The sequence below is a fragment of the Cyphomyrmex costatus genome, unplaced genomic scaffold (genome assembly GCF_001594065.2).
Source record: "Cyphomyrmex costatus isolate MS0001 unplaced genomic scaffold, Ccosl1.0 scaffold23, whole genome shotgun sequence".
NCBI lineage: Eukaryota > Metazoa > Arthropoda > Insecta > Hymenoptera > Formicidae > Cyphomyrmex > Cyphomyrmex costatus.
In genome coordinates, this window is record NW_017276368.1 from 2507987 (window position 1) to 2523765 (window position 15779).

Genomic DNA, 15779 nt, shown 5'->3' on the forward strand with positions numbered 1-15779 from the left:
TTAAAATACACAATCCACGTTCTACGATGGAAAGATAAATAAGTAACTTTTATTCGCACGCTAAAAGAAAACAAAAATCATGCCAAAAGTTTCATGTTGTTCGTTTCGCGCGCGAGTTGTCGATGACTAGGTATATTATACATGCGCATCCTCGGACGAAAGAACGCACGGTCCTCAAGAGTCGCACTCACCCGATATACGCGTGACGACGATGGCGCGAACGGCGGGATCCTCAAAGTTGGCGCCGCTTCGTACACGGTGACGATCCACCAGGATGATCGCAGAGGATCTCTGTCTACACGACGATATCGCGCAAGAATATGGCACGAAATTCGACGCGTGCCGCTGGTCGAGGCGGCAAATGAGATAATAATCGAAGGATTCAGTCACTCGTCGTCGTCGTCGTGTCGTCGACGGCTGCGTGGCAGTCGGGATGGTGATGTGTGGTGGCGGCAGAGCGGTGACGGTGACGGTGACGGCGGTGGGGGTTGTATTCCATCCCTTGCGGCGACCGTCGGCGACGAGGGTGGTAGAGGACGGGAGCGCAAGAGAGAGAGAGAGAGAGGAGAAGGAGGTGGAGGAGGGCTAGGAGGCGGGAGGGTGGTGGTTTTTGAGATGATCCGGCCAATCTGCGCATCATTTCCCCCGATGCACCCCTCCCCGGGCCGCGCGCGTAGCGGCAAACCGGCGCGGATTCCGCACCACCGCAAGCAGCGTGGAAAGCCCTGTTGAATGCCACATTTCGAGGCAAAGACGAAGTGGGAGAGGGAGGAAGCGAGGGAGGGACCGCGGGCGTTTGCGGCGCGAAGAATGGAAGATAGAGACAGATAGAGAAAGGAGGGCGGCACTAAAAAGTGAAGAGGGAAGAGTAACGCTGAGGGAGAGAGAGGCGCGGCCGCGGTAGCCCTGCTACGGGGAAAAAAAAGTGGAAAACGCAGATATAGGCGAGCGAGGATGAGGAATCTTTTTCCCCGACGAGACGCGAGGCGACGCGGCTCGTTCCTTCGCTTCTATAGCTAGCCTATTTCGCGGCGACGTGCGTGTCTCTTCGACGAGGATATACGTCGCCGCGGAGAGATCGCATAGGTATAATACTTCCTCTCGATGGAGACCGGAATTGAAACATCTCACGAACAATGAGGATAAGAGGTCTCGCGCGCCTCTCTCTCTCTCTCTCTCTCTTCCTCTTCTTAAATTTTTATTTCAAGAAATAATAATTTATAACACGTACATATATATCCTAATAGATTTAGTTCTTTCTTTCATTAGACAGATCGGAGGAGCTAGGAAAAACGCATTTTCGTATAAACATGTTTGTGAGACAGACAGGAAAAATCGTTCGCGATCAAGACTCGATTGGTGTATTGAGTCTCACCTTTCTTACGAGAAACAAGCGAGAATAGTATTCGCGAAAAGAGATAAAGTCTGAGGAACCGCGCGCAGCGTGTAGAAATACACGAGCGACATACGCATTTTTCGCAACAGATACTTAATGATTGCGATGATTGTAAGGCGAGAATTACCCCGTATTTCACGTCATATTCGTATAAGATTTCGTCTACGACGAATAATTGCCGCGCGCGTATAGAAAATGACTTTTTTTTTCTCGGAAAAATAATATTATGGAGAATTCGATGTATTCGCGAAAATTATAGTTTTTCTCGACATTAACAAATCAAATCTCAAAACTATAGGTATAATAAAGAAATGCTTATCATGCGTTTACGCGCGCATATCTGCGAGCACGTGTTATTTCGTTTTGAAAAATGTTATTAATTTGAATAATATACGGCGCGACACATAAATGATTTCGATAACATTGTCAGACATTTTCCTTCGAAGGTGCGGTAATTAGTTCGTTTTGTAACGTGTGCGAGCGGTCGATTAATGGGAGAGAAATAAATAATGCGCCGAAAGTTTATCGCGCGGCGCGTTGTGTGCATTTATTATTTATCGAGACTTTTCCTGCGGCGCGCAGTCGCGCTCTCTTTGCCCGATATAGAGACTGGATGACCACTTACGTCATCACACCCCGTACGTGAAACGATGCTAATTGGTCCACCGCAGGAGGGGTAGCGACGCGTGAAACGCTCGCTCGTACCACTCGTCGTCGCCCAAGTCGCCCACGCGTTCTTACCCTCTAGCTTCGCTCCCTCGATCTCGATTCAACGCACGCGATGAGCACGCATCCGCGCGCGCGCGCTCGTTAATTATATAAAGAATTTCTCAAATTTGTTTCTCCCTCTCTCGCTCGCTCGCTCGCTCGCTCGCTCGCGCGCGCGCGCAAGCATACCGTATGTGCCGCCAACGTATGATTCGCCCTCGATACGGAATTGACGTTACTCGACCGAATAGAAAATTTTATGCAAATAAAAATGGTGTTTTGAAATCGAAAAGGATATAGAAAACGAGTCATCTAGCTCTTTCATTCAAGATTTCGCAGATGTGCTTGAAGCGTTCCCCCGCGCGCAATTCGATTTTAACTTGAAGAGAGAAAGGACATTTGTCAAAGTTTTCCGAATAACAAAGCTATATATACGTCCTGAAATTTATTCTACATTTTTTCGTGACTTCTTCCGCAATTGTGCCTGCACCTGCAGTTGTGCGAACCAAATATATATTATGTTATATTTCATCACAACAGTCCTCTTATTATACATATACCCACCATTAACTTGAATGTGAATAACCTTTAAGTAAATTAGGGGAGGAGGATACTTTGCGAGTGGTTTGCAATCTCTGTTCCCAAGAGAGAAACGAGGGGAAAAGAGGACAACGTTCTTCGCGAGTGAGTATCCTAAATTTCAATCGACACGACGATTCGACCGCAAGGCACTGCCTTAAGAGAGAGTCTCTTCGGGCTCTTTGCTAGGTTCGAGGAGGAAGAAGAACGAGAGAGGGAGAATGCGCGTGGGGAAACAATTTACCCGAAATTCGCCTCGTTCGGCGACTGCGGCAACACTCTTATTTGTCCCCGCGTAGCAATCTGTTCCCGACTGCAACCCTTCTCCCAGCTTTATCCCCATACCATTGCCGCCGCCGCCGCCGCCGCCACCACCACCACCACCGCCACTACCACCACACCTTTTCGGTCGGCCCCTGCAACCCCAATCTGCCCCCTTTCCGCGTTCCCCAACGTCGACCACCACGAGGTGCGATGGTATCGTCGCGCGGCTATGCAGTCTTCTCACGACGAAGACAGCGCGAAACCTAGATATATATATATATACCTACTTGCAGAGTGTCTCACGGGAATTTTAAACACCGACGATTCGTCATCAGTAGAGTGTTCTTTCTTCTTTTCCTTCTTCCTCTCAACCCCCATTCCTCTCCCCCGAATAGTCGGAATTCGAGGGCGTCTTAGAGATGTGTCGTACTACACAAAGCAGTGTTACGACTAAATCTCTCTCTGCGATATCTCTTTTCTTCTTCCTATAGGCCGCGAATCTCGAATAGCGAACGCTATCTTTCAAGGACGCGTGCAACTCGAAAGTTCGATCATTCATTCCCCGCAAAGGGAGCCGCTTGATGCTTCTCACTCGCGACCTTAGCGATCCACGACGATTGAGCGAGGGTGACGCGCGCATTTATTCCGTAATGTGCATTTAACGAGACGATCGAGGCTCTTGCGTATAAATTAGAAACTCCGTGTGGCAAAACTTAAATATCGCCTAATTAAACGCTATCTAAATCTTGCGACGTGTCTCTCTCTCTCTCCCTCTCTGTTGTCTCTCTCGTTTATCGTATACATATAATCGAAGAGCTCGGTTTGAAAGTAACAGAGCCCAGGCGCGTGTCTATATATATATATATATATATGTATATACCTATATACATTATTATAAAAGTGATATATGCAGAAAAAGTGACTCTTACGCGCGCGCGAATCACGCGTCTCGTAATCACTCCTATCTCATTCTCTTACATGATCTCTCCAGAGACCCCCTCGATTCTCAGTCGGGCGCGCTCGTTTAATCGAGATTTATCCTCATTGTTGCGCATCTGTCGCTTCGCGCGCGCGGGGCACGTAAAAGAGACGCGCGCGGCAGAGGAGTAGGAGGGGGAGGGGGGGGGGGGGGAGAGAGACGAGGAATCACTTGAGTCGCTTCGCGCGCGAGCTCGTATATAGTGAGAGCTCGCGCAGCGGGGTGCGTAATATTCCCGGGAAGTAAAGCTCTCGAGAATTTCAACTTCCCCCTCCCCCTCCCGCTCTCTCCCACTTCCGCTCTCGCCCACTTGCTTCTCCCACACCCACTCCTTCCGTCTCCATCGTCCTCTCTCGCAACGGCCGCCCCTCCGACTACGAAGGGATGCAAATAACTACGGTGATAACAACAGATAGCTCTGTAGTATGGTGTACGTACGCCTGCCCGAAGCTTGCCGCGTATATCTATATACGACGCGCAGTGTGGGTGACTATACACACGATGATGGTAGGGGTGGTCGTCGATGGTTTGCGGGTTTTGATGCGGGAGCAAGGGGGAGGAAGCGTAAGAGAACTAAGCGAAAACGAGGGCAACGCAGGGAGAGGTATACGAGAAAGAGGGGGTGAGGGGACGAGCGAGAGAATCAAGCTTAAAGAGTAGGCTCAGGGGGAGGGTTGAGGGACAGGCAGGCAGGCAGGCTGGCAGGCAAGCAAGCAAGCAGGCAGACAGGCAAGCAGGCACACAGGCAAACAAGCAGGCTGACAGGAATCGTATACCTACAGGAAGAGAGAGAGAGAGAGAGAGAGAGAGAGAGAAAGCCGCGAAAGGGAAGAGGTAGAGCAATGCGCGATGGCGGTAGCGGTGGTGGGGGTGTCGAGGGGGTGACAACAGAGAGCGGATGGAAGGCAGAGTAGATAGAAGAGTGGTGTAGAGAGAGTGTCTCTCTATACCACCGTCGTCGTCTCTGTCGGTCCATCCGTCGTTCCAATCGTCCCTGCGTCTCTCCACCTCCTCCTCCACCTCCAACGTCCAACTGTATCCGAGAGTTGGGTGCGAATTGGAGCGATGAGGATGATGAATCGTAATGCGAGAAAGGGAGAGAGAAAGACGAAAGGGGTGCGGTAGCCAGCAAGGCGGGGGTGAGGGCAGGGAGTGCTGGGGGACGTCACTCGCTGTCGCATCGAGCGCGAGCGATGAGTGGCGCGCGCTCGCTCGTCTTTTGTTTGCGATACGATGCGACTGCCAGCCTGGTGACAGCGACGACGTGGTGCGGGACGTGGTCGGGGAACGACACGGGGCGGTTTAGGGAGGCTCGCGGGGAAGGGTAGCGGCGAGGGCGCGAGCGCGCCACTGGAAGGGGGCCGAAGCGCCCCGCGGGCCTGGAGGAGACGGGGGGGGAGGGGAGGGGGAGAGGTGGTGGATGGTACGAGCACTACGAGCTTGGGTGAGAATCATAGAGCGCTATACGCTACACTTAACGCGCACGCACGACACACGCGCGAATGACCGTAGTAAGCCTCCTCCGTACCGCGCGCGCGTTGTCGACAGGTTGCCGGATACGCATCCTGCGCGAATCCGCTTTGCCCTCCGGTGCGAGAGATGCGATGAGCTCGAAATCCGAGCTTCGAGACTGCAGCTTTAAATGTCTTTAAATATCGCAAATATGCGCGCGACTGCATTTATCCAAATATGTAATATAGAGACTTGCGGTTTCGCTCAACTATATCTATAATTATAGCATGAGGTAGATACATACAACTGATCTCTTATTACATTCTTCGTCTTGAGCAGCGTATAATTCTTCGAAATCCTTCTAAAATCTGTTTATTTATTATATAAAAATTAGCACAACGCCGCAAGTTCTTATTACAGTTGAAATTAACAACAAATAATGAAGGAATTTTCGCATTATTTTAACACTCGCGACAGAATAGAATTGGTATATAGAGAGAAGTAGAGATTTTGAAAATATCAAATTTATGCGATAAATTATAAATTCTTCGAGAACACCTATATCACATGAATTTGTGATGCGATTGAGTTAACGCGCGGTAAGCATCGCGAGATTGCATCGCGATATGGGCTTATTTGCGAAGATGCTATGGCGCGACTCAATGAACACGAGCAACATTGCGGAAACGATAGATAGAAGACTTTTTCGCGTGGCGCGAGTTTTCGACAGAAATTTTCGCGACCGCACATTTATACGCCTTCCAAGTAAGTATGCGATTCTTCGCAGATTGACGCGCGATTTAACATATTCTCATATACTTATATTCTCCAAATATAAATATCTACGTTCGGAAGCAGAGAAATTTTCCTGGTGAGACAATCCAACCGCAAGTTTAGTGAGTAATCTATACGGATGCGAAATACAATTTGCACGAGTTACTTTTGCGAAATCTGTCATATTTATTATCTCGTGGGCGAGATAGAATTTTTTCGCAGATTAAACGAATTTCTTTTATGAAAAAATATTCTTTTCACACGGCAAGAGAGTAGAACTAGAATATATACACGATACTTGAGTACGTAATTTAATTTGTGCCCGCCTCTGCAGCTTCGGAATATAGATCCATCTGCTCTCGAAACGTACGCTTGATATAACGAAATTCACATTTTACACACACACACACACACACACATATATATATATATATATATATACGCGCGGAGCGGCGAGAAAGAATCTCGCGATGCGATAGAATATTCGCGAGGGAAGGTAGAATATCACGTATGAAATAACAGCCACGGCGCGGCGGCTGAAAGGAGGCGAAGTAAGTTCGAGATGACAGAGTGGGGTCGTGGAGGATAACTCGGGTCTCGACCGGAGCTGCTTTTGACACGAATACGTTTACGCGATCTCGCGTGGCCTCTCGTTTCTCAGGACGACGCCACATCGCTTACACCCTTCGTATCTTTCCATCACGGGAAATATGTATATACCATATATATGTTATACAAAGACTTAATTTTCGACAGCATAGTAAGTAGGTAAGCCCTACTATATAAACAGGTATAGAGTGATATGATAGTTATAGAAGTGATATGATAGTTATAGAAGCAACTTGTATATATGTATATTATTGCGCACGTAGAAAGCAACTTTAATTAATTTCCGTATAGAAACCGAAAAACGGTATATACGATAAAAAAATAAAATGTATCGCGCATTATATTTATTCGTAACGATCCGCGCGCGCCGAAGAGCAGAGAGAATTAATTGGACGGCGCGCGGCGTTAATAAATTTCGCGGCTCGCGGCACTGCAGTGATACATGGCTCGATAGCGACTTCCGGTGACACGATGACGAGCATAACTCAAAGGACGCATTTAATGCGAGGACAATTAAATGTGCGATCCCTTTCCTCTCGGTGCGCCGCGCGCTTCCCGGACGGTAAGTTATCCCCAAAGTTTCGCCGAACTTGGTCGCGCAAACAACTTTAATTAAATATCTACCGTCGTAAGACCTTTGTGTGTGTGTGTGTGTGTGAGGAGAGAGCAAACTCGCGAACTGATGATATAATTCCCATTCGATTGTCTTTTCGGGGATTGCGCTCTGCCGCCGCCTACATCCGTTGCCACGACGAATATATATGCGTATATAAACGAAAATGAATAATGGAGGGCGTGCATTAATCGCGCTCTATCGGCGCGGCGCGGCAGAGAGAAAGAGGGCAGGAATCCGCGCGCGTTACGTACATACCATTTTCTAATTGTGTCCGTCTCGTTACACGCTTCGGCCTCTGTTAATTATGGTAACTCTCCGCGGTGAATTCGGAAAAATCGCACGTCTTTCCGTACGAAAAGCATATAATAAATAACGAGAGTGGATTCTTTAGATTACATTCGCATATTCATCAAATGTCTGTCTGTAATGCGGAAAATAATCGACTGCGGATTATAGTGATTATGCTAATGACGCAAGAATTAATTCTTTCACGCGACAAATATACGTGTGCCTCTTCGCATTTTTTAATCCTTTTATAAACAAATGCGAAATTATCGCATAATGAGAATATATTGTTTTCTTTTTTTTTAATTAATCTCTCTCCCTCTCTCTCTCTCTCTCTCTTATTTTAACAAACGATACTTATTGCATGCATACTGTTACCTCGAAATATCTAATCACATAGCCGAGGGAAGACTCGTTCGAAGCGTACGTACGCGATCGCGTTCGTAGGAAAGACTCAGATCAATTACATAATGGTGCGGTTGAAACGATGGATGCTCTCCAACCGTGAGCGACCCCTTCGCGGTATCCCCCGCGTGAGCAGCCCCTTTTCGTAAAATGACTATAGAACAAAGGGTTGTGAGCCTCTTCTCTACGGGCTCGCAGTAATTATTATGCTCTTTGACGATCCCTCTGTCTGTCAACGTTAACGCGCCGCGGTAGAATCGATACTTGTAAAACTTTAATCGTTTCGCGTGTGCGTGCATCGATGGACGCGGTATGCGAAAGTACCTACCACCTCGATTCGAAAATGATGATCACAGCCAGAGAAAAGTTTCTTCGATTCAAACCATATTTCTGATATACGATTAAAGAAAAGTTTTTGAAATCACAAGCAAATTTTTATTTTCCTTAAAAGTATAAAAATCAACGAAAGAAACAATTTCTTCAATCCAACGATACATACTTTTTCTCCATATACGATTTCTGCTTTACTGCGCTCTTTCTATAACATGAAATAGTTCGTTTCGTTCTTCTTAACGATATCATACGCGAAAGGAACCGTAAAAGCAAAAGTGTCACACGATGAAACTGTAATATATTTTTAAGTAACATATGTATGTACGTACATATATACGTCATCATATACTGTCAAATAAAAGCGACAGTGATACTTCGAAATATCACTCAGCATCATATAGGCATCCTCTTATTTATAGGACTATACGTGAGCAAATTTTCTCGTCGATAGACGAAGGAAATCTGTAAGAGAGAGAGAGAGAGAGAGAGAGAGAGCTTATAGATAATAAAGCTTCACCGATAAACTAAGCGAGTGTATCTTGCGGAATGTATCTTGTCTTAAGCATCAATTTGCCGCAAACGGCGTACTGAATACGCGATTCGATCGCTTGATGTATCTATTTGATCTTAGCGATATAATCGGACTCGTGACATATTACGTATTCAAAGCAACTACGATACGGATTATAATTGCTTAATAACCTAAACTATCATTGAAGAGCTATAAGTAGTTGTAAATTCGAAACAATATCGGACGCGACACTACAGAATTACATATTGAAAGAAATGTAGACCCAGACAGCACACAGTAATGTTTAAAAAATGTATTTAAAACGTACATTTTGGACGTTTGGACATATAAAAAAATATCTAAATTAGATATTTTAAAAACGTTTTAAAAACATCCAGTGTTGCCATTTTCTTAAAAACGTCCATTTTAGGATGCACTGGACTAAATTAATATATTGAACAAATTTTAGACTACAAATTTCCAGACAAATTTACACGCTGGAAGCAAAAGATTCCTAACTCTTATCACTGCGAGCAGCAAGCTATTATTGCTTGACGCTTGTTGCGCGTGCTGTCTGAACTAAAAGCTTTAATTTGATAAATTTTCGCGTTACCGACGGTAACAAAAGTATTATAAAACTATATAATACGTAATATATATATTACTTTAGATAAATATTGCGAAGAATATTACTAAGTCGAGCCGCGCCATCAGAGGTCTACAGATATTCGCAAAATTCTCGCAAGTGCTTTGATACGCGTATATCTCTTTATGTAGAATCTCAACTCTAAATAACTCTCTCAGGCGTATAAGGTAGATAGGCTTCCACTACAATGCCTTACTGTGATGAGTCCAGTAGTGGAAGCTGGGACGAAACGCTACAATTACGTGATATTCTTCGCAATATATTAGATTAATTTAAAGATTTTAACGAAATTATTGGCTCATTGCCCTTATCTCTTTATATTAGTTGTTGAATACATATTAAGCCTTATCACAAACATTTTTATTATAAAATTCCTCGTGCAATCTTAAAAAAATTTCATTTGACAAGTCAGCGAAAGCAACACGTCGCGAGCAGACTTGGAAAATTTTTTGCATGAGTTTTGCAAACATTTTTTAATTGTTGAAATGTAAACATACTTTGTACGTTAAATAACGTACGTTTTTAAAACATTCGTACTAAGTCCATGGACATTTTTAGACTAGATTGAAACCAAGTTTGGATGTCTCCAATGAATGTTCTGTGTTGTCTGGGGATATACATCGAGCATAAAGTTCAATAACTTACACATCTTTCTCGATATAATCGCGAATTCGCAAGTTAAAGAATTTATTAATCGATATATATATATATACTCGTCACTCTCGTATAACGTACGTGTATATATTAAATGTAGGTACAATAATATTATATTTTTCATGAAATAACGAGGCGTAAATCCGCCTCACACATACCAAATATTGTCCCTTTAAATTGCACTCTGTAGTCGCGTCTTCTCCTTCTTTATTCTTCCTGCGATAAAGACCACTACCGCGCAGCTCTCGACTCTTATTGTAAAATAGATTTGAAATCGGACGTCCAAAGAAAACCAAGAGTGTATACCTTCGCTCGCTTTCGATTGTATCGAATTATGCGAATCCAGGTGTGGTTTGACGATCAGTTATCTTTCCGGATCGCGGCTATCTCGTCGGATCTCGCGCGCGATCTCATTATCCTGCGGAAAGTTCCGTCATTTCCGTCGTTATAGTAGAGAGAGAGAGAGAGAGAGAGAGAGAGAGAGAGAGAGAACTCCTTCGCGACGCAGAAATACTTTCCTCGTTAATCTTAATTTCGTCGCTTGGCAATATATAGGATATATAGTAAACATACACAAACGACATGCTTGGCGCGCGAGTCGCTATATCCGCGCGCGCGGAAGAGCGTTAATGACACTGCGGATGTTACACGGGATGAATAACGTCGTGACAAGCGAGAGTCCTCCTCCGCTGCGGCTCCTTCATTTTCCTATGCAGCCTAATGTTCCTGCCTAATTAATTTTTCGTTCGTCTTTCCTCACATCTCGTTTTCATTATACTTCCAAAATAAATAACGTACGTACGTTGCGCGTGCACCTTTTCTCTTTGACATTTCTATATAATGCTGTACCATGAGAATATGGCATACTTATACATATATATGGTATATCTCAATTGCCTGCTAAAGACAGCCTGGAAATCGAGTCATATCAAATCTATCTGAAATACATCTTTATATTAATATAGATAGAAAGAGAAAAGCGAATATATATCGAATCTCGTTTGTGAATAAATTTAAATGCAAAAGTATTATTATCGCATTGCTATTACACAGAAAAGAAAATGCAATCGCCTAAAATCTCCGACTTTTCAACCAACGTATTTTTAAAGAGAGAGTATTGCATTTCACTACGCGCTCTCCTCCCTTTAACACACACGTATTATCCAAGTAGAGTAATGCTTCGGTACTAGTGGCCCGAGCAAAATCTCAGCCCGCAGGAATGACAATAGACTGTCAGATAATGAATCCCCACTGTCACCCCCTACCGTTCTAAAACCCCCAATCCACCGTATTCCCTTTCGACATCCTCTTCTCCCTATTCGCCTGCTTCTCTCTCTCTCATCCTTCCTCCTTTCCTTCCTACGCTTATCTTTCTCCCTCTGTAACAGCGATGGATTTGAGAAAATCGCGTTTTATTTCAAACAACAACTTTTTACTTTCAATAAAATAAAAATGAATTTTGAAATTCTATTGAATCTTTCTATTTCATTTAATAAAAAAAAATTAGCGCTCGTAAACTTATAAGCTGCAAAGTAAAGTAAAAGACACTAAATCTTGATTTACTCGTGAAAGAAGAAATGAAGAATAAATATATCTCTATATATATTTTATCTCGCTCTGTATATTATAGTTTCCTATAGTAGATATAATAATAATGTGTATCGCATTATATCTCTCTGTTCTGAAAGGTATTGTAAATTAAGTGGTAGTCAAATCTGTCGCTAAACCTGTCACATCCCTTGCCACCCTCTTGCTCTCGCGTAACAAACACGACTATGATCGAGTAGGCGAAGCGTCCACTTAGCGCTAATGCTCCTTTTATTGGTGGTCAAGATATCTCGCGCGCAGCATTAGAAGAGACGAAGACACCCGCGCGCCTGTCCGGGTCGTCAGCACAACATGATGATCGCAGTCATCGGGTAACTAAATTCAACTACATTATCGTGTCTCTTTTTTCGACGCATAATTGTTGTGATTTTCGTGATCGCAGAGCACGGTTATTTTCAATAAAATAGCAAACGTTTCACATCAAAGATTATAATATTTATATGCCTCCTACACAGAAATTTAAGAGACCTCATCGAAATATCTAATTGATACAATTCTTCTCATAATTTCATAAATCGTTAACATTCCCTTCATTTTACACATCTGTATGTATATAAGTAGATATATTATATAATTTTTTATCATCCGAATAAAACAATTAAAGATGCAAAATATAAATCGCTTTTCTTTGTACAATTCGTAATTCATACAAAGCTAACGCGGAAAAATGAAAATTCTCTTTTTTACGTGTACTGCGTAGAGAACGAATGGAGTAAAGCCGTGTAAAAAAAAAAAAGAGAGAGGCAAAAAGAAGGAAAGAATCGGAACGTGAGATGTAACGTATCGAACTGCATGTTGAAGTTGCAGGGAGCGAGCTCGAAAAAAATTCACGCGGAATAACTCGAGGCGGAAAAAATGGACAAAAAAATTTCCATAAAAATGCGCAACCGCACGTATAATCCGGATGAAGCTTAGTGTCGTAGTAGCGAATGGACGTAGCGCCGCCCACTGGAATCGTTGTGAAAGGACAAAAAATTCGAAGATCGAGATGGCGATAATTATACATAGGTATATGTATAGATAGGGTATAGAGACAAAATATTGTCCAACTTCGGAATTCAGAACATTAATGTAAAACCACATTATGTTTAATAATAAAATTCGTATAGTTTCTACAGAAATTATTAGCAAATACATTTTTTCGAGTTTTGTTCAATACAAATGTACTGGATAGATATATACCTTAGTGTGTAGAGAAATTTTACATGTTACTATTTCAGAGTAAAAATTTTAAAGAATTAACACACACATATATCGATAGACTTTATTTTTCAAGTTAAATCAAATATAATAATCTGTCATTCTATATATGAAGATATATATCTATACTTATCGGGTAGAAAGGTAGAAAATTGAGTTGGGGAGGAAACAGTTTTTATACAGATATAAAAAAAAATCACATAATGAAATACCTATAATGTAGTAACACTCAATATATAAATAAATAAAGAACCAACTTTTTCTTTACTCATTGAATGAAGTTAAAGTTACACAAATTAAATAGTTATTATACTGTAATACATGTTTATAAACATTTAAAAGGAATAAAAATAATAAATGTAACAGTATTGTATAGAATGTTTTATTACAAAATATTTCAAATAATGTGTGTGTGTGTGTGTGTGTGTGTACGTGTGCATGCTTAAATATAAATATATATTTATATTCACACAAATGCGTATATTAATACGCAAAAAATTCGGAAGATGATACATCATATTGAATTCTTAAGTTTGGAAGAGCTCAGCAAATATGTTATTTCAGAAAGTTTTAAATTTTACAACTCATCGAACTTATTAAAAAAAGAAATGTGTATTACAGTCTTAAAAAAAAAACAAAAACGAAAATAAAAAGCTATAAACATATAGGCTATAATCCTACACTTTCAAGATATATATTCGCGAAACAATCAGCTAAATGCTAACATATTTTAAACTTATTTTTAACGAGCAAATACATGTTGTATATGCACTAAGAAATGAACATCTCTTTGAAAATATAATGTTCCTTCTTAAATTGCTACTTAATCAATATGTATCGTTAATTAAAATTAATTGATCACAATAGTAATTTTTCGTGAAAAACGATTTAGGCATTTTCACTGGCCGGCCTCTTCTTGTTCTGAAAAATACAAGATGCAGTATGTATAAAATTGTCGAAATAAATTTAAAGAAAAATCGATGAAACAATCGCGTACGTACAGTTTGTTTAGATGTTTTTACATCTACACTTGATGTACGTGTTTTAGATCTTTCTTGCTCCAGTTGAGCATGTAAAGAAGCTACCTCGGATGTCAGTTCATCTCGTATCTCTTGTAGTTTTGCAACTTCAGCCAATACTGACGCTTTATCCTTCACTGAAACAAAAAGATAATTACAAATAACAAAAACTTTACATATATCTAATGCATTAAAAATATTATATGATACTTACTTTCACCATGTGACAATATTTGATAAAGTTTTTTATTTCTCTCTTTAACTTGTGTCAGCTCTTCTTTCAACATGTGCACCTCTGCTCTCAATTGGCTAATTACTTCATCACGTTTCTCAATCTCTACTCTTAACTGCGCAAATGTTATATCGTCATCGATTTTATTTAATCTGGCCTTCAATATATCCTTTTCTTTTCCCTTTGTTATTTCTTCTTTTGTCTCCTTCTCTATCCTTTCGAAAAATTCCGCGTCTACTTCTATAAAAGACAGTGTTAAAGATCAAGTCTTTTTTTACATTAATAATGTAATCTTTCTACTCATTCTCAAGTTATACAACAAAACAATACCTCTTGACTTGTCTATAGGCTCATTTGTTGGTACCATCGTCGTACTTGTTCCCATGCTATTAAATTCTTCTAATGACATAGTCGCCTTTTTTGACTTTTTACCAGATTTCTTATTCTGTTCGTGTTCTTTGTCATTTTTAGCTACGCTAACTAATTGTTCTTCGTATGCTAATTTCGACAGTAGGATGGCTTGGTGTAATTCTTGCTCAAACGTTTCTTCGACAGCCTTAAGGTAATTATAATTGGATATAGTAAAACGATGATTAAGTTATATAAGTATACAATTACCAGAACTCAACAGAAAAATATTTAAAACTATTTCTGGGACTTTCTATACTAAAATAAAATTTCAGACTTGAAATTATTTCAAACGTTTCTCATTATGTATCCTACTAGTTTTACTAAACAAATAGAAAATGAAAAAAGGTTAAAAATACTTTTTTTTAAAGCAAAATATTCAGACGTGACAAATTTGAATGATAAAGGTAGAAAAGAACCATTTATAATAAATAAATCTTACATAATTCTGTGAAAAATCATATATTTTACCATCGTATCCTTTTGCTTCCACTGTTCCCACTGCTGGTCATCACTATTCGTTTTCTTCTTTTTTCCCTACAATAAAAAAACCTATTACGTACTCTCAACATACGTATCCCCGTCGAAAGATTTAAAACATCGCGATTTGCCGCCGTGATCCCGTCACATCCGGCTGATGTTCCGCCGGTTAATCAAAAACAAAAACGCAACGGAAGACGCATACACATCGTACTTTGTTCTGCTTTTTTTTGCTCGGTTGTTGCTGTTGTTGCGGCTTCGACTTATCGCCCTTGCTTTTAGCGTTATTCTTGTTCGTCGTCGCGTTTTTCTGCGTCTTCTTCGGCTTGTAATCGTCGTCTTCAATGCTGAGGACGGCGAATCGAGACGGCACAGCGGTCGCCATTTTCCTACGCTCCAGCCGAGCAAGACGCAGCAAGACGTAGTAGGACAGCTGAGACTGTAACAACGCTCTCTCGACGATGTCGACCCGTGCACTTCCGGCGTCAAATCGGAGATAAGATTTGATGAGAAATTGGCAGAAAATACGATAGCGGCGTCGATCTCGAGGCAAGCAACGTCAAACACGTCACGGTTCGCGCAGTTTCGCCTTTCGTAAAACGCAGCTGAACGCAGCAAAAC

General features: G+C 41.7%; 1 protein-coding gene across 1 annotated transcript; it reads right to left on the reverse strand.

The window, feature by feature from the left end:
* Positions 1 to 13907: 13907 nt before the first annotated feature.
* On the reverse strand, positions 13908 to 15753 carry LOC108774041 (G kinase-anchoring protein 1). The gene is made up of 6 exons (XM_018540048.1): positions 15373 to 15753; positions 15150 to 15215; positions 14601 to 14826; positions 14253 to 14510; positions 14021 to 14175; positions 13908 to 13940 (listed from the first exon to the last, which is right to left on the reverse strand). Exons 1-6 carry the CDS (start codon positions 15541 to 15543, stop codon positions 13908 to 13910), a joined length of 909 nt encoding a protein of 302 aa, XP_018395550.1. The 5' UTR covers positions 15544 to 15753.
* Positions 15754 to 15779: the final 26 nt, after the last annotated feature.